At 39.3% G+C, this 20,217-nt stretch overlaps 1 protein-coding gene across 14 annotated transcripts in view; it reads right to left on the bottom strand.

Moving 5' to 3' along the window:
• RYR3 (ryanodine receptor 3) overlaps positions 1-20,217 on the bottom strand; it is a 572,638-nt gene that overhangs the window by 332,866 nt on the left and 219,555 nt on the right. For 12 of the 14 annotated variants that reach the window (XR_013521058.1, XM_054240576.2, XM_054240580.2 and 9 more), the window contains 2 exons: positions 6,105-6,179; positions 3,458-3,536 (listed from right to left, as the gene is read on the bottom strand). Coding sequence is in view for 13 of the 14 variants with exons in the window: in XM_054240576.2 (XP_054096551.1) it covers positions 3,458-3,536; positions 6,105-6,179 (154 nt within the window). In the remaining variant the exon portion in view is untranslated. Of the gene's footprint in view, positions 1-3,457; positions 3,537-6,104; positions 6,180-6,489; positions 6,824-20,217 lie in introns of those variants that run through there. The other 2 variants (XM_054240583.2, XM_035259927.3) reach the window with 2 other exon arrangements.

Genomic DNA, 20,217 nt, shown 5'->3' with positions numbered 1-20,217 from the left:
GTAGGAAAGTTTGAAAATGAATAAATGATTGGATCACAAAAAAATTAAGCAAACAAGGCAGTTATTAACTATTGGAAAATCCCAAAGTAATATAATAAATTACCTGGCCAGAATATATTATGTGGCTCATTTGTAAGTAAGAGTTACAGTTATAGCAGTGGAATTAGTTAATATTGATTAGATAGTTAAATAAAATAGAGGCAAATCTTTTGGGAGGATGGGAAGAAAAGACAGGGAAGAGTGAAATAAAAGCAAATTTTTTTATCAGGACATTAATAGATAATGCATAATCTAGAAAGAATTTTAAAAAGCATTGTATTAATATGTTACTGTAAACAAGTGGTAAGGAATACTGAACGAGCTGAAAGTAGATGCCCCAGAGAGACGTGTCCAGAGCAGGGAGGGCAGGACACTGATGTTTATAAGCTCAGGAGCACTATTTATCTCTTTCAACTGTGTGTATTACTTCAATTAAAGTAAACATGACATGATAAAGAGGTTGATCTCTACATTCGAAGGGGGAAATGTTGTATACATCTTCAACGTTCTCTGAGGACCACTATAGGGTGTCCAGGATGAAGGGGGTCCTGAAGTCAAACACACAGAAAGAGTATTTTGTTTTCCTGCCCTCTCCCATACTCCGGAGCCAGGGACGGAGCTGTCCCTGAAGCAGTAGGATGGGCCAGTCCATGACCCTAAAATACAAAATAATGCTTTTAGTATGGTTATACCTTTCTTTCCTCCAAAGTCTAAATTCTAAAGCGATGTCTAAATCCTAAAAGCAAAGCAATTAAACAACTTTAAAAGGAGACCAGAATAAGTTCAAGTAATTTTATCTAAAATCAAGGGTAAAATGATCAACGATCACATGTTAAGTGTGAAAATGTATAATTCAATGTGTTGAGGGAAAAATTCTAGAATTGTTCAAATAACTGCCCCAATCTTTCTCATCATATTCTCCTATAGTTTCAACTCCACTACTGGGCAGTTTAGTTGTTTACAACTCTGAAGGGGTTTCTAAGCCAGAATTGTGTTCAGAGAACTAGCCAGGCAGGAACAGGGTACCCTTCTGTGGGATTCCATGTGAATCTCATCCTGTAGTGAGGAGAAACCCCAGGTAATGCCAAACCTAATCTGACCTGGAGGTCAGATTGTCCCTTATGAACACCAGCTAGCTTTCTTCAGAGTTTGGGTGAGAGAGGCAAAACAAACGTAAGTTATTTTAGGCTCTAGGTTTTCATGAAGAACCTAGTCAAGCCTTTTCTCCCTGTCTTCTGCCTTAGGTAGCTTCTCATCAGCCAACATAAACTTGGGTTAGTTCTATTGTCTGCCTCGTCTGTCAACAGAACTCACACCTAGTCTGATTTTAGAAATTTTTAAAGACTGCTGAAAGGAGTAATATTGTCTGCTGTTGCTTCCCTTTATTTTTACTGGAGGTTCTAACAATTAAAATAATTCTCTGAACACTTGACTGGCTAGTGGTATTTCTCAATTTTTTTCCAATCTCAAAAAGTATCAAGTCATTTTACTGATATAAATAGAGTGACCATATATGACTTTTCTGATTATATTCTTCCAGATTGACAGTTGGTCTATATTTAGAAACCGTTGTATATTCAGAGAGTGTGGCATTTCACTCAGTTTGTAATTTTCAGCAAGGTTGACAACACCTTAGAGGAAATTATATTTTAAGACTAACACTTTGGCTGAAAACAAAAAAACCTTAAATCAAATTCAAATCTAATCTTATTTTAGGGGGAAAAAAACATAAAGGGCAAAGGCAGGGACACTTTTTTGCTTGGTACAAAAACAGGAAGAGGAAGAAAAGAGAAAAAGGATCCCTCAGGTACTCTTAGGACACCATTGCGCAAGATGTGGAAACAGGAGGTACGCATGGTTTGGATGCTGCATTTTTTTCTAGATCTATAAAATTAGACAACCTGGATCCTTCCATTATGAACTGACCTAGCTTTAGAATAACAACATAGACTTTTGTCTTTCTTTGGCTACCCGACATTAAAACTCTCTTCCTATTTAAGGGAAAACGTCATATTATAGACTATATTCAAATTAGACTCTTCCTGCACTGTGCCCTAACCTTGTTTTCTCTTCCTTGGTCTCTGTTCCTACCCAACTTCCAAGCCTCAGGCTCCAGCTTTAGTGCATCCTTCTAGTAAATTCTTATTCTTACTTAGTTAACCTGAATCAGGTTGTCTTGTTTGCAACAGAAAATCCTAGTCCAACCTCAAAATGGAGCAGAAATTCCATAAATAGTGCCCTTGATGGATGGTCAGGTTGTTCGCGAATATTTTTAGCCGCAGGGAGCACCCTATATCTCAAGGCCAGCTGTTCTTCTGCTCATTACTTGCAGATGTTCCAAAATAGTTTTCATCATTGACATGAAATGTGCCTCCTTTTAACTCCTACCCACGGCTCTGTTGGTCTTTGGAAGAACCTCAGCAAGTCAGCATCTTGTTTGATACTATAACTTTGACTATCTGTAGATTGTTATCTTAATCCTCCCTCTGTTCTTTGTTTCTGGTTTCCAGTGAGAACCTGTGTCATCCTGGTCAGCAACTTCAGCACCTGATTCTTGACTGTCAATATTTTTGACTATACTAAAAAAAAAAAAAAAAAAAAAAAATCCAGTGGTTCCCAAAATATATGCTGAATATCATTGGTGGAAGGCAATTAAATGACATTGGTACATACAATGAGAAATTTATTTTTATCTTTACTACCCGTTTATACCTTCTGATGCTTTCAAATAAAGTTTTACATTTGGAACTAGTGTGTCGTTAATGCTTTATAATATTTGTCAACATCTCTTAAATTACTTAATGACATGGTGTTCTTTGATTTTTGAGGCAAGCAAAAACAGTTTATACTTACGGCAATAAGTTTTTTGTCTGTAAAATTCTAAGTACAAAAGTAATGAAATTTAAATAAACGCATAAATTAAATGATGTTGAAAAGGATCCAGTAGAATGGCAAATCATGATGGTAGATGTCATTAAGCAACATTTGGAGAACCACTTTAGACATAGCTCATTCATTGCAGAACAAAACAGGACTACTCCTTTGATCTAGACACTACATTTCATTATTTAAGCTTTTATTATGCTACCTTCATTTTTTGGCAGTTATTTAGTAACAGTGGTTCTTATCAAGAACGACTTGTCCACTTACTTTCAGTACCTAATGATGTTAAAAAATTGTTTTTCTTTGAGATACTGGCTGACTATGGTAAAAACATTATGTTCTCCTTCATTCTTAATTTCTGAGTTTCCATTACACTTTCTCTCTCTAGTCCATTATTCTGCAATTTTTTTCTCAGACCTATTTCTTAAACAGGTTGGTTTGGAATCCCAAATGAATAACACATTCAGAGTCCTTCTCAAAAGCCCTTAGCTCAAGACCCTGACTGAGCTCAAGAGATCTGGGAATGTTGACTCACCTGTGGCATGTTCCCGGAGACCTACATCAAAGGCAAGTTTGTCTGTCTGGGATCTTGATGTAGTCAAACACGTTAGATACTGTGAAAGAAGAGCAAATACTAGTGAAGTCACACTCTTCCATTGAGTCTTGGTATCTTACCACTAGCTAGCTTCCAGTTACGTTCAACAGTGAGCTACTGTGAAAAGAGCTCTATTTATCTTGCTCTTTGGAAAGTTAATCGGTACATGTCTTAATAAAATACTTTCATTTTTAAGTATTATTATTTTAGAGACAGGGTCTCATTCTGTTGTCCAGGCTGGAGTGCAGTGGCACAATTCTAGCTCACTGCACTCTTAAATGCCTGAACTCAAGCAATCTTCCCAGCTCAGCCTGCCAAGTAGCCAGGACTACAGGTGTGTGCCACCATGCCCAGCTCATTAAAACAATTTTTTGTGGAGATGTGGTCTAGCTATTTTTCCCAGGCTGGTCTTGAACTCCTGGCTTCAAGTGATCCTCTTGCCTTGGCCTCCCAAACTGTTGAAATCATATGTGTGAACCACCCTATGCCCAGCTGAAAATACTGTTACGATACACTTAAAACCTCAAAGATGCTCTTACCTGATGACTCAGTGACTTAATGTATAGAACTATATGTTATAGAAATGAATTTGAAATATTAAAGGTGCCTCAAAGATACTCTGAGACATTTTTAAGTTAGAAACAATATAAATGGAACATAAATGACTAACAATAATGAAAAAGCTAGATCACTTTTGATACATCTCTTTTATATAATGCCATGTAATTAAGAATATTTATCAAGAATGTGTAATAGCTAAAACATTGTTTACAATACACTGAGATGAAAGGTAATATATAAAACAGTACATTTATATGTTAACATGTAAACAGAAATTTAAATGTGTAGCAACCAGACTAAAAGGAATTACACAAAAATGAAACAGAAGTTGCTTTTGGATAATGTGCAGGGACATGGATGACTCGCCCACTTCTATTTTTGTTTCTTCACATTTTCTATGAGCTTTAAAACTTCTCAAAATAATATTTATTTTTGCTTATTATAAAGATACATGGGGAGGTGAAACTTAAAAATGATTGCTAAACTAACTTAATAAAGAATCCCCTGGCCTCCTTCACTGGATGGGGACAGCAGCTCTTCTTAGAATTAGAGTGAGAGGCAGGTAAGCTGTTGGGATGTGCTTTCTGAGCCACAGTTCTAGTTCTCTGCAAGAGGAAGATGGGAAACCATTGCAATGTACAAAATCATATCTTACAGGCTTTATTCCCAGAGTTGTACTTAAAAGGAGCTAGCCAATATACAGTATATGTTCACTGTGAGTAGAACTTTTTTTTAAGGAGGGGTAAACTTAATGATAAAGCTTTTGTGTCACTACCAGGATGTTAGCCTGTTTTTGAAGCCAGTAGGCTTTTGAAGTTTGGTTTATTCCATTTAGGTAAAGAAAAGTGTTAGGTTTATTTACCTTATAGATAAACACGAGAGATCACTCCTCAATTCCAGAGATTATCAGGGTTCAAAGTTTCCCTACTCTCAAAAACGTCTCCATCTCCTACTTGGATACTTTCTGTTTGGTCATTTTTGTTTTCGGTCTTTTGCCAGAAAGGACTACAGCAGACAAACGTTCAGGCTGAAAAGGTCAACTTCTTACCAGTGCTCAAAAAAAAAAAAAAAAATATGCTGCAGCAAATGAATTATTTAAGAGGCAGCTGTTGCTCCTGTTGTCAGTTTGATAGTTCAAGCCTGGAGATGAACTTTGTATCACGCTGCTGGTATAAATGCGTGGAAATCGTTTGAATTAATGTATCAGTTTTTCACTAGGGCTAGAGAAAAATGACAAGCCTTCCTTATATGGATAGAAAGTGAGGATGATACACTATTGGAATGGCATATGTTATACTTGATTGAGACAATAATATTCTCCTTAATATTCCATGCAAAACTATAATATCTGTATTTTAAATTATAAAATTATAATTGTAAATTATAAATAAATTATATTTATTTAAAATGTAGCAATTTTTTTTCAAGCTACATCATTGAGACGTCATCCTTTGGTTAATTCTAGTTCTAGATCCCTGATTAGTAATAGCCATGCAGCTTTCTGTGACTGCCTTCCCCTTGTCTTCCTCCTGTCTCTGGATTAGCATAACACCTGCAAGTTCTTCCAGGACTGAAAGCATTGGAATCATTCTATTTCTCTTGTAGGTAAAGGAGGTGAACTGTCACAAAATTTGTTTGATTGGTTTTTCTTCTATGCTGGTTATCCTTGTATACTAAAGAGATCAGTTGCTCCATGAGCCATGTGATCATTTGTCAATTAAACAAATATTTATTGAGCATCTAGTAAATCAAAGTGCTGTATTTGGTAGGTTTAGGTTTGGCAAAATAAAAGATACATGGCCTTCTTCACGGAGTTGGAGGTGGGGTGTCAAACACCAATACATCATTTTAACCACTGCAAATTGAGGTAGGTCATACAAGGAAATGCCAAGGTATACTGTGCTATAATTAGTTACATTCCAATTGTTCCTGATGTTACATTGTTGTTATTGCTGGCTTCCTGTACTCAGCTAGTTCAGTTTTTCCTCCTCCTCCAATGATGAAAGTGGACATAAGAGTTGCTTACCATTCCACTGAAAGAGTGCCTCAGGAGAATTGCATGGCCATATAACAGGGTCCTGTGGCCACCTCCTTGTGCTGCCTGTGGAAATGAGGAAGAATAACGTCAGCACATGCCAACTGTGGCTTCTCTGGGAGCAAGCAGCACAATAATTCTGGGAGACAGACTACCATGGAAAGACCCATTGCAAAGCTCCTAAGGAATTCATTCCAGAAGCAACTGGCTGGTCTATGGGCAAAAAGAGACGTGTGACCAACCACAGCCATGCAACATCCTTGGGAGAGGGTGTGTGGGACCAAATCTATTCCCAGAAATAGCCTCTGCCCAGGATCAGCAGAAATCCAGAGCTGTTCTACCAGAGAAGCATGTAAATGACACAGGTACTGCTTACCTTCCTTTGAAACTTCTCAGAAGCATTCAGAGTGAGAGAGAGAAACAAACATGATGTAGCCATAGCCTAGCAACACAAAGGCAGCATGGCAGGCAGGCAGGCACATGGTCACAATCTGTGCCATGCAGTCTTTTCCCATCAAGGCACTTATGCCTTCTGCCCACTCCCTTAAATGGGTCCTTTTTACACAGATCTCACCAACAAGAGATGGCTCTGAAATCCAGGACTTTAAAAGGGTAACCAGTTATGCAGAAATAGATCCTTCAGTTGAGAGACCATCTAGGTATCTTCTCTGCCTCACCAGGCAGCTCCACTTTGGCTATTTGCTCAGTGGCTGCCCAAACAGTGGGAGAGGGAGGCATGAGAGGGAGAGATGGCCCAACATAAAGCCACTGGCGTCTGTTTCTTATTCTTTCCCTGAATCTGATTCACAGGTCACTATGCTGAACTGAATAGTACATAATGTGAGACAAAGCTATAATTTATTATAGTTAGAGATGAGTAGGTATCATGGAAAATGGCAACCTACAGAAAATTCTAGGATTTTTATGGCATCAACATTTCCAACCTCTCACCTAAGTATCTCCTCATCATGCTAACCAGTGACAAAGTTTTTGATCACATACCCCTTTGGAGAAAATATTTGAACATAAACCCTGCCCTCCCCAAACATGCACAGAAAGAAAATCCAAAGCTTGAGATAAAAATTAATTATGAAGATAATTCTAGCATTTTTCTTATGCAGTCCATTTTATTCAGAGCTACAGACCAGCAGCCCAAGGGCTGGTTTGAGGCTCTGCCCGGCTCCCATGTCCACCTGCAACCACAGTAATGAGAAATGCAGAGGAAGGGGAATCAGGTGGTGTGGAGTCAAGGCCTGGAGTAATTTTATTTCAATTCTATTTGCATTAACAGAATCACTCTGTCAAAGAGATGGTTTTTCATGTCACATAATGAGCTTAAAGAAGAGAAAAAGGATAAACGTGCTATCATGTTCCAAAAAAGTCGGTAACTAAATATAAATGCGGCTGTGCTTTTTCCCACAGCTACAGAGATATTTAAGTGTTCTCCAGGTTTTAATACTGTGTGGAATTACAATGCTCTTCACAATATTTTCATATTTCTTGAAATCATTTGCACTAACTTTAGTTTCTGTATTTACAAATGTGTCAAGAGCTTACATTAAAATTAGACATACCAAATAATTTTCACATCTTGTCAATCTAACAAAAACTGGTCCTAGTCACTCATATTGTTACAAGTGAATCGATGGCTCCTGATGGCTTATATTGTGGACGTGTCCTCTCAAACAGTCCTACATCTCAAACTGATCTACTGACCAACTTATACTTCCTACTGTTAATCATGAGTCACATCTTCCTCCAACTCTTCTTTGCCCCTACCAACTCTGTAATCATAAGGAGAATTAAGAGTCATTGATCCCCAAAAGCAAGGGGGCTCATGTTTTGAGAACCATTGCTTTCAGGGAACCATCAAGCATCAAGGGCTAGAATGGCAGAAGTAGTTTTCCAACTGAGCTTTTGATAATTATCATGGTGATTACTACCATTGGGCACAAACTGCTGAGGTTTAAAGGGATTAAGTAACTTGCTCAAAGTCATAGAGGTTCCAAGTCCACAGTCAGGATTTAACAAAGGTGAAAGCACTTAACTGTATGCTATATCATCTTCTTTTCTGAAGTTTGATGGTGGGAGATAAGATTTGTGTGTAAAAATCATGTTACAAATGGAAACACCTGTTAAAAGAAGTGAAGGTGGAGAGTGTTGAAATAGACTAGAAGGATAACGAGGTACCATGCAATTACCTTATTGTAAAAGTAAACCACAACATTCTGGTAGGACTGTTGGCACACCTCCATAGTAAGAGAGAGGTGCACATGTAGGCAAAAGCCTGGAAGTGGAAAAACTACAGCACACATGGGGTCTCGCAGACCATTCTCTGGTTTGGGCTGGGGTGGATGAACAGGAGTGACAGGACATGATACAGGATACAGGTGAGGGGTGGCCAGATTATGGAGGGCTCAGACTGGCTGGCTCAGTGGTGGACTTTGTTCCACAGCTAATGAGATACTGGAGTAGATTTTTGAAAGGAGAGTGTCACACTCAAAGTTGTGCCTTAGAAAGGAAACCCTGACTGCAAAATGGTGGAAGAAATGGAAGGGTCAAGCCACAGAAATAGAAAAAAATTAGTTTCTCATTCTGTTTCTAAAACAATATTATGAGGGGTGAGTAGACCAGAAATCCTGGTGCCATCCTTCACTCCTTTCTTCTTCTCAGACCCCCCAGTTAGTCCAAAGCATCTTTTGGTGCCATCTCTAAAGTATACTCTGTATCCCACTACTCAGCACCTTGCACCTGTCAATCTAGTCCATTCTGTCATCACCAAGTCTCATCAGGATTTTGCTAATGACCAATCTTCCAACTGTGCTCCCTGCTCCGTCCTTCCTCCTTTCACAGTCTGAGCTAACATGGCAGCCAGAGTCATCCTTTAAAAACTGTCAATCACATGTTACTTGCTTGCTCAAAATCCCCCAGTTGCTTCTTATGATACTTAGAATACAAGTACAAAGTCCTCACCCTGGCCTCTAAGGCCCTGCATCAGGAGTTGGCATTTTTATTCTGTAAAAGGCCAGATAGCAAATATTGTAGGCTTTGTGGGCCCAATATGATACTGTCCTACTGTCCTCTTTTTTTTTTTTAAGATGGAGTTATCTCACTCTGTTGCCTAGGCTGGGGTACAGTGGTGCAATCTCCGTTCACTGCAACCTCCACCTCCCAGGTTCAAGTGATTCTTCTACCTTGGCCTCCTTCCTGAGCAGCTGGGATTACAGGTGTGCACCACCATGCCCAGCTAATTTTTGTAGTTTTGGTAGAGATAGGGTTTCCCCATGTTGGCCTGGCTGTTTCAAACTGCTCACCTCAGGTGATCCACCCACCTTGGCCTCCCAAAGTGCTGGGATTACAGGAGTAAGCTATCATATGCCCAGCCTTATTTTATTTTAAGAATTTGTCCTTTAAAAAAACTTTTAAAAAATTCTTCTAAAAATTTAAAAACCTCCCTTGCCTACAGGTTTGTACATAAACAGGTCATAGTCTGGATTGGCCTACTGGATGTAGTTTGCAAATCACTGCCCTGCACTACCTGGTTCCCTCATACCTTTCTAACTTCACCTATCAGCTGCATGCTCTCCGTCACATCCTCTGCTTCAATCATACTGGTCTTCCTCTATTTTTTGGACAAGGATGCTCCCATCACAAAGCCTTGGCACATGTGTTTCCATCTGCCTGAAATGCTCTTCCAATATTCTCAGGGTTAATTTCCATCCTTTATTCAGTTCTGTGCTCAAACATCTTATGAGAGAAGTCTCTGGTCAGCCCTTTGAAAACAACAATCACCCTCACTCTGTCACGGGTTTTGCTTTATTATCTCCTGTGGCATTCATCATTTTAAAAATAAATTTACTCCCTTCTCCACTAGAATACGAGCTCCATGAGTGTGTTGCGTCCTCTGCTGTGCCCACCTCAGTGCCTGGCACACAGGAAGTATGCATTAAATATTTCCTGAATAAGTAATTAGGGGAGGTGATGCTTTTATTTTCATTGTACAGATGAAAAAAAGAGGCATAGTGAATTTAAGACACATTCCCATGATAAGATTGTAATCAACATGTTTGGATTTGAACTTGGGTCTAGCTACAAATACTACTACTCTTTTCATTGTTTGAGTAATTCTTGAATAACATTCCAGGAAAGATGTGATATGCTACATAGAAGATTGTGTGGGTCAGTTCACGAAGGAGATCCATACCTCAAGACTGGGAGGCTTTATCAGAATGGCAGTCCTGTGCCTACGATGAGTGACCTTGACTATTATCATTGGCAGAAGGAAAACATTTGGTTCCATCTCACAGGATGGGGGTGGGTCAGGGAAATGCTGCTAAAAGGCCCTGATGCCATGTCCAGAGGATAAATGTTCCACTAGCTCATTAACTCAATCATCTTGCCCATAATTTCAGAATTAATTTCTGTTACTGACATTTCTTCTAGTAGTTCCCAGAGGACACTGCTTCCCGGTCAGATAAAACAGATACAGCAACTAAGGAGGGGAGGGGACTATGCTTCTAGCCAGCCACACACAAATGTTTCAAGATTGTCAAAGCTCCAAGCCAACTTCCTTTAATATCTTGAACCCCAAGTTCCACTTTGGCAGTAAGAAGTATTCCAAGGCCTCAGGAAGGCTTCTTGCTGTGCTTGTTTGGAAGGTCATATTCCTAGGAGATCTTGTAGGGGATGAAGTCATTTTCCCAACATGGATGTATGTACTTTAATTTTCTCTTCCTTTCATACCTCACTTCAGTTCTACTCTTTTAGGCTATTGAAGAAAGAAGGAAGTTTTCTCAAAGGTCACAGAACAACATTTCCTGAACAGACTGGAGCCCTTTTACATTGCCTGGGAGGTTTGCATTTCTTCTGATACAAGTGACAACTAAATAGTGATGATGCCTTATAGGTGGAAAACAATAATACCTAAACTAGAAATAAACAAAAGCAAGTAACCCATATATTCAGTTCGAAATCATAATGAAAGATTCTACTATGGTTTATACAAAATATTAAATTTTTAGGAATCTGCTTAGGTGAATGCAATCTTTAAAATCAAACTACAAAAACTTATTTTATAAAAAAAGATTTGATTTGATGAAATGGAAAGGTGTACTTTGTTACAGGATGAGAAGATTAATATTTGTAACTGCTTATTACCCTCAATGTAACTTAAAGATTTAATAAGGTTTCAATTATAATTTCAATAGGATATTTTGGAATTTAACAAACTGCTACAAAACTAATCTGGAAATACAAACAGTAAGGACTTCTTATTCTGAAGAAAACCAAGATTTAGTAAATGTTATGAAGCCAAGTTCATTAATTCACTCTGATACGGGTTCAAAGAGAAAAAGTAGCACAATATGGACAGTCCATCAACAGGTCTGACTATGTAAAGTGTAGCATATGACAAAGCAGATTTCCATACAACAGGAGAAAAGCAGGGTTATTAAGCACATGTCTCTGTGAGATGTGGATGGGAAATCAGAAAAGCTTTCAGTAAGATCCACAGGAAACATAAAAAGATAAGTTATGGACAGATAACATAATCAAATATTTCATTTTAAAATTAAATTCTAAAACAACTAGCATGCAACAGAAGAGGCTACATTCTTTACAGACTTAATACTTATCCATGCTCTGATGTATCAGATATACTCGAAGGAAATAAAACAGATATGATTGTACAAAAATTATTGAAATTCAGAACAATGGAAACACCAACATTTAACAGACTACAGACAGACTGTAACACCATGACAAAAGGGTTACTATTTCATTGAAATGTAGGGGAAAAAAACAAGCCTCAAAGAAATCAGCAAAGAATATGAATAAATGATGCATATTAGAAGAAAATTCAAACATATGGAAGAGATTCTATCTTTTCTAGTAATGAAAGGAATGACACTTAAAGCAACTTTGATGTATCATTTTACATCTACAAAACTTGCAAAAGTGGGGAAAAAATGCTGTCAGAATTGCAATTTAGCTGATGAAATTCCAGGCAAGGTGGTACTGAGTACAACTCTTTCGCAAAGCAATATGGAAATATGTGAAATGGGCCATAAAGAATTCCATAACCTTTTCTGTTGTAATTCTACTTCTGGGAGCAATTCAAGACAAGCAAAGAAAAGTGTGCACCCAGCTGTGATAAGAGCAGTATAATGGGTGCAACAAAACAAAACAAAAAAATCTTGAAAGAATCTAAATATCCCAAAGAAAAAGATTATCTATTAATTATGAGGCTTCTTCAGGATGTTCTATGCTTTAACAATTAAAGAAGGCAATTATAGAGGTTATGTGGAAACACAGAAAAACATTTATGATGTGAGGAAAGCAGAATACAAAATGCCTTCAGTGATTATATACAGGCAAGAATGATAGACACCTATGAAAATGAAACAGCCACTCGGCTGGTTGCAGAAGCACTCAATTTTTCCTTTTCTAAATTTTCTTTAACACTATTATTGTATCATCATTTTGGGTAAAAGTATAACGTGTGTGGCAGGGGCAACAACATGGTGCATGTGTTTAATGAAATTGAGCATTATAAAAGTATTTTGTCTATTCCTTATACCTTGAGTTGCTTGAGGGTGCAACTACTTTGCTAGGATACTTAGGAAACAACTTTACCTGCCTGAAAAGCAGATGGGGACACATATCTAGCATCACTGCTTTTAAGGCACTGACTCCAGAGTCTTGCTCTACCTTTGGTGTTACATGGAAATGCTAGAGAGACAGCCTTTATTGAAGATACCTGAGCCCCTCCTCTTAGCTCTCTCAGGCTCAGCTTCAGACTCCATAGGAACTATCTCCTGCTGCAGGGATTCATTGCAGTTTGAGTCCCAAACCCACTGGCTCCTCTGACTGCCCCTTGTCGACTCTTCACTTTAGATCCCATTCTTATTTCTGGAGACTTAGTTCATTCCCTATTTCTCAAGGCTGCCTCACTCAGCTGTGAAATTCTAGGTCTGCTACAGGTTAGGGAATCACTCCCTCTGGTCAAACTCTGAAGATCCTACTCAAGCAAAATGCTTTTCTAGGAGGGGTGGACAGAGGGCTGGACAATAACTCTCCAGCTCAAATTACACAGAAGGAACTGATGGGGCACTTTCCAAACAGGCCTTGAATTGTAAGCATCTGATAACAGGGACAATTTTTTCCTCTTTAATGATATTAATAGTTAATGAAGGATTTTGTGGTAGTACACCAGGAATTAGAAAGTTCAGCCCAGGGGTGGGAGGGGCACGTGCACAGATGAATATGACTTATGATGAGGCATCAGAGTCAGGGAATGAGACAACAGGAGCTCACTAAGTACACATAGCCATCCTAACTCCCTGAAATTGGTGTGAAACCCCAAAGAGCCCAGTGTGGGACACTTAACTTGTTTCTTCACCACCTTTTTTGGATCAGATATTTCACTTCTCAACTGGCTAATTGCCAAACCCTCCTTCTGAGCTGAACAGAGATTCTACCTACTGCCTGTGGCTCTCAATCTTGGAGTATAAAACACTGTACAGTGTAAGGAATCATTCTTTTGCACCTTAATTTTCAATTCAAATTGCGGTGATAAATATGAATCGAGACCCAATAGTCAGAGGTGCTTGAGCCATCAGCTTCAGGAAACTACGTGAAGGCGTTTTCCCCTAAGAAATCTTCCAAGTGGGCTTGGACTAACTGAGCCAGAGTGGCACAGGTCCTTCACAGAAACCCTCTCGAAATGGGGACACACCCCTGGCATCTTTCATGGGTATCTTGGGATATCAGTGAAAACTGAACCTGTGACATCGAATCTTAATGAAAGCCAGAAAACAGGAGGAAGGTGCAGCATCTGATAGCACTACTTCCCCCACATTCAGTGATCATGGCAGTCTTACTTGGTCAGCTAGCAGTTGCCTTACTAAAAACACAGGACCAAATGTCAAAGGCTACAATGCACACTGGGACAGCCCTTACCCCAGAAAAGAAAGCTGACTGCATCTGGTGGCAGAAGGACCTACGGCAGTCACTCCATCTGCTACTGTGCTCTTGTAGAGTAACCTTGACTCCAGGGAGCCCCACCTTCAACACCCACAGTACTGCCTTCTCCCCATCTCCTCATATCACAGGACAAAAGAGAAGAATACTTGAAAAGCAGTGCACAGACAGGCACTCCTTTGATTTGTTAAATACATAAACTTTGCCACTAAGGAAGGACAACAGAGGCAAAATCAAACAATCCATCCCCCCTCCACCCAACACTGAATGTCAAATTTACCATTCCCATGGTTTATAATTTACTGAATCCAGCCAACCCTCTCTCTTGGAAGTGCCTAGAATTATTTTTCCTGGATGAGAAGGTAGTGCAATCTCCTTTTTGTTCATGTCATTAGTTTCACAGCCACATGGAAGGATTTCAAAACAAAAGGACAAAGGGCCAGAGCCGAATTTGAGAAGCTGTAAATTCCCAGCCACAGGCATCATTTGCAGCAACAACCTGTAAACCAATAAAGTAGTCTCTTCCAGGAAAATACCTACTTGGATTCTGCTTTGCACAAGTTTGGCACATAGAATAGGTATAATCTGAGAGATGGCTCAGATGGGTTGGAGACTGCAAAGGAGGTGTTGTGGTGACCTAGAGTTGATTCTTTCCTGTGGGAAGAGTCCCTGGATGGTACAGCCTTAAACTCCAAATGTACAACCAAAGACAACTGAGGAAACTCCTGTGTTCTAAGACTTCAAAAATAAGAGCCTTTGCCCTATGAGAATCGATGTAGATTTCTGCAACCATTTTCCTGTCCTTTTATCCCAATCCACAATGGTTGAGGAACAAATTAAATGACTGAATTTTCCACTAGTCCTGATACTTTTCGAACACTGCTTCTCAAACAGACGGATAAGCATTTTTCCATTGAGGGGGGAAAGGTGGTCACTGCGATGCCTCCAAATTGGGCAGGGTCATCCTGTTTACATCTGTGCTTTTCTTTGAACACAGATGCCATGGAGTGAACAGAGAGCCAAAATGGCAGCCGTAACACATGTTTCTTATTATGGTGTCTTTTAAAACAGCAAATCGCCAGATATTTGTCAAAGTAATAATGACATTTAGATTGATGACAAGTATGCTTTGGAAAGAGGTGAGGCAATTATTTTTTTTCTCTGAATTATTCCCCCCACCTTCTCCTACGGCAAATAGATTAAGAATCTGATGTTGCCGAGTTCATTCTTTACATAAAAGGAGACAAATTTGTCAGCCAAATTTGTTTTCCAGTCACTGCTCTGGTTTCTCTTTGAACTATCCATACTCCTCCTCCTCCTTTCAGGCTTCTGATAAAATGGTGAACCAGTGGCCACAAACAATCAAGACTAAGAGCTCTGCCCAATTATTTCCATTCACCAAATGTAGCATAACAAATATTTCCAACAAGGAATCTAACATTCAAATGGTCCAATTACCTTGACATGAAAATTTGAGCACTGTTTTGAATCTACTATTTCTCTACAAAAAACTCACTGTTCATCCTGGGGATTTATAGATAACAAAATAGGAGTAAGTTTTTTATCATAAGACTCTGCTGACTACTACTGTGAGTGACACCTTCACCTACACAAGCTATAAAGCAGAAGGTCAACTGGATTCTATTTTGTTATCTGATCCTCCTCCCCATTTCCTGCACTCCTTCAACTTACATGGGGTTTTTTTCCCCCTTGGATATCTTGTATCAACCAACCTCTATTTTTTTTAATCTCTCTATCTTTGTTGTGCTCATCTCAACTATGATTTTGCTAGATGGAGAGCGATTCATCCTAGTCTTTCTATATCCACATAATGAGCATGGGGCAGAGTGTATAGTCCCAAGCAAAACAAACAGCCAACTTGCTTCTTTCCTGAAGTATATGAAGTGGCCTTGGGTGGACAGACTGAATCTCCAGGGTCCTATGTACGTGGGCCGTGGTGTAGACAGAACAGATGCTCCTAGTACTTCGTACCTGCCCATGGACCAGGTGCTGTTCTGAGGGCAATGACATCATTCTTCTGAACCTCTCATGATTTCATTCTAGAAAAGTGGCCATCAATCCCAGCTATAGACCGGAATAACTAGAGATTTAAAAATGAACACAAAAGAAAAAAAAAACATAAAAGCTGGGTCATTTTCATAGGATTCTGATTTGGTGGGCCCAGAGTGAGGTCTGAACTCCCAGTTAATTCAGATGCATAGTCAGGCTTCACAGTCACCCCTCTGGGACTTAGCCACACAGGACCCTTCATCCAAGTAATCAGTATGACCCATGAAGTCGGCAAGCACTTCTCTGTTCTTAGAATCACCATTTTGGATCAGTGATTGACTTTCCTTTTAATATTTCTCCAAAACCCCAAAGAAGCAAAGAACAAACATGATTACTTGTCCTTACTAGCTTTAGGACTAATTTTTGACTCTCTTTCCTTCTCTCTCAGCTCTGCTTCTATATATATGATAGAAAGACCAAAATGCCCATTGATGATAGACTGGACAGGGAAAATGTGGCACATATACACCATGGAATATTATGCAGCCATCAAAAACAATGAGTTCATGTCCTTTGTAGGGACATGGATGAACCTTGAAACCATCATTCTCAGCAAACTGACACAAGAACAGAAAATGAAACACTGCATGTTCTTACTCATAGGCGGGTGTGGAACAATGAGAACACATGGACATAGGGAGGAGAGCACTACACGCTGGGGTCTGTTGGGGGGAAATAGGGGAGGGACAGGAGGGGGTGGGGAGTTGGGGAGAGATAGCATGGGGAGAAATGACAGATATAGGTGAAGGGGAGGAAGGCAGCAAATCACACTGCCACGTGTGTACCTATGCAACAATCTTGCATGTTCTTCACATGTACCCCAAAACCTAAAATGCAATTAAAAAACAGAAGAAAGACAAAATCCCTACTACAAAATCTATGTGTGGTGAAGACTTTAGATAAGCTTCTCAGAAGAAGCATTTCAGGCCCACTATGATCAACCCCAGATCCACCTGCCTTCACCACATCAAAGGTCAACTAGACACTTCCTGAACTGATTCCCATGCATTCTAGACCTCCCTCCCTGCCTGTGTGGACTCTGCAGGGCCTGGGAAAAGATACAGTTGATTAATGGCAAAGAACAAAGCAGGCTGGGGAAAACTGACTTGCACTGTTTCTTCCCTTACTACTTGGTCACCTCCCTCTGGAATTAGTCACCTCTGATCTTATATTCTCACTCTGGTTTCTGTGCTTTGCAGACCTCCAGCCCTTAAGGGTACACCTCAGCATTCATTCTGCATTCTTATGGTAGCACTCTACATTTCTCTCTGTTATCTGCAGGGCTCGTGCTTCCCAGAGTTGTTTTGAGTTGTCTAACGTTTGGACAGCACTATTCGCATAGCTGCTTTCCAAAGCCCACCTTTCAGAGGCTGGCTTATGTCCAAGCATTGCTTTCATCCACTAGCTCTTCTGTCAACTGGAAGAATAAAAGTTAAATAAAAAGGCTTTTCTGATCTATGAATGGAAGCTGGGACCCAGATAGAGCGAGCACCATCTGATCTATTTTCTCCCATTGTGTGGGGAGCAAATTTATCACTCTGACAATAGGAGGATAACCTATGGGGCTGACAGTAAAACCTGACTTCCCTTGAGCTGCAAGACACTGTGGCAGGCTTTGCAGCAAAGAAAGAAGGCATATTAAAAGTAGCACCTGCAGAGCTCCTGTGAGAGGAGGAGGAGCGGCCAGCTCAAAAACACCAAGTATGATTCACAATTTGAAAAAAAAAAAAAACTTCAAGATATTAATAAAATTGGTATCAGTTATGTTGATGTTTACCTCCTCCAATGAAGGAAAAAAATTAATTCAATCAGTTTGTAGCAAGTTTGGTGGTTACCATTAATGTAATGTAATGACTTGGTACCGAAAAGAATTTGCTGCTGATCTCTGCTCTTTCCACTGAGAGAGATCACTACTGACTGGGAATGATCTTCAGAAACCTGCAGAAGAAAATATGTTATCTAAGAGAAAGAGTTTGTGATGGCCCACAGCAAGGGGAAGTGCCAGAGAAACAGATTTAACTGACTGACTTGAGCCAAGGCAGGCTATATAAATCACTAGAAACCATATCAGTGTCCAGTAATCAATATGTATCCACAGCTATTTATACAGCTTGAGGAATCAAAGTAGACATAGAAACTCTAGAAAACTGTGCCATGAAACCAGAGGATGGAAAGAACATAGCAGGTGATCTATAAGTGCTGTGTTAATGAATGGAGAAAGGACAGCAAAGTACTGTAGCTATGGGCCACATGAACTGTGTTACCTCAAAGAGGGGGAAAAAAACTCTTATGGAGCTCAGAAATAACGCCATACACTTACAAACACCTGACCCTTGAGAAAGCTGACAAAAACAAGCAATGGGGAAAGGACTCCCTAGTTAATAAATTGGGGCTGGGATAACTTGCTAGTCATATCCCGAAAATTGGAACTGGATCCCCCTTCCTTATACCATATATGAAAATCAACACAAGATGGATTAAAGACTCAAATGTAAAACATAAAACTATAAAAACTCTGGAAGACAACCTGGGAAATACCTTTTTGGACATGGGAACTAGCAAAGATTTCATAAAATATATGCTAAAAGCAATTGGGACAAAAGTAAAAATTGATAAATGGGATGTAATAGAACCTAAGAGCTTCTGCACAGTAAAAGAAACTATCAATGGAGTAAACAGACAACGTACAGAATAGGAGAAAATTTTTGCCAACTATGCATCTAACAAAGGTCTAATATCCAGCATCTATAAGGAACTTAAACATATTTACAAGAAGACGACAATTTCATTAAAAAGTGGGCAAAGGACAGGAACACTTTTCAAAAGACATATATGCAGCCAACAAGCCTATGAAAAAAATTCTCAACATCACTGATCATTAGAGAAGTACAAATAAAAACCACGATGAGAGACCATCTCACACCAGTCAGAACAGCTATTATTATTATTATTATAAAAAAATCAAAAAATATGTGCTGGTGAGGTTGTGGAGAAAAGGGAATGCTTTTCACTGTAGGTGGGAGTGTAAATTAGTTCAACCATTGTGGAAAGCAGTGTGGTGATTCCTCAAAGAGCTAAAAACAGAACTACCATTCAACCCAGCAATCCCATTACTGGGCATATACTCAAAGGAATAGAAATTGTTCTACCATAAAGATACATGCATGCATATGCTTATTGCAGTATTATTTACAATAGCAAACACATGGAATCAACCTAAATGCCCATCCATGGTAGACTGGCTAAAGAAAATGTGGTACATATACACAATGGAATATGACACAGCCATAAAAAAGAATGAGAAGGTATCCTTTGCAGGAACATAGATGGAGCTGGAAGCCATCCTTCTCAGCAAACTAATGCAGGAAAAGAAAACCAAATACCACGTTACCACTTATAAGCAGGAGCTAAATGATGAGAACCCATGGATACAAAAAGGGGAACAGCAGACACTGGGGCCTACTTGAGAATTGAGGGTAGGAGGAGAGAGAGGATCAGAAAAAAATAACTATTGGGCACTAGGCTTAGTACCTAGGTGATGAAATAATCTGTGCGACAAATCCCTGTGATAGAAGTTTACCTATATAACACACCTGCATATGTACTCCTGAGCCTAAAAGTTATTTCAAAAAGTTCTCATATTTAGGCAGGAAATAAAAGGGAGGCTAGAAGTATATTGGAGTAACCATGGTGAACTTTAAATTCATGTTCCTCATAAAAATAATAAAGTCTCACTCTATCATTAAATAATGCTGTGATCAAGGTGATTTAACCTCTCTTCTCATAAAATACGAATATCTCCGCCAATGTCAGGCCAACTTGGCTTGGCCTGAGATGGGTCATAGTGGGGGTAATAAATATATATCCCTGAAGCTAGAGTTTGATCTGTAATATTCTCTATGAAACAGAACCAGGGATATTAAAGAGTTGACAATTTCATGTCCTGAAGTAGAAAAATCAAGATGAGCCTTGACCACCTTGTTGCTGCAAGAAAGCAGAGGTGTGGTCCAAGATAGCAGCCACGATGCTGCAAAGGTTAACACACATTCCCTCG

This window comes from Callithrix jacchus, chromosome 8 (assembly GCF_049354715.1).
Source record: "Callithrix jacchus isolate 240 chromosome 8, calJac240_pri, whole genome shotgun sequence".
Classification (NCBI taxonomy): domain Eukaryota; kingdom Metazoa; phylum Chordata; class Mammalia; order Primates; family Cebidae; genus Callithrix; species Callithrix jacchus.
The sequence above is the reverse complement of the archived record's forward strand: the minus strand, read 5'-3'. Positions and strand labels throughout refer to the sequence as shown.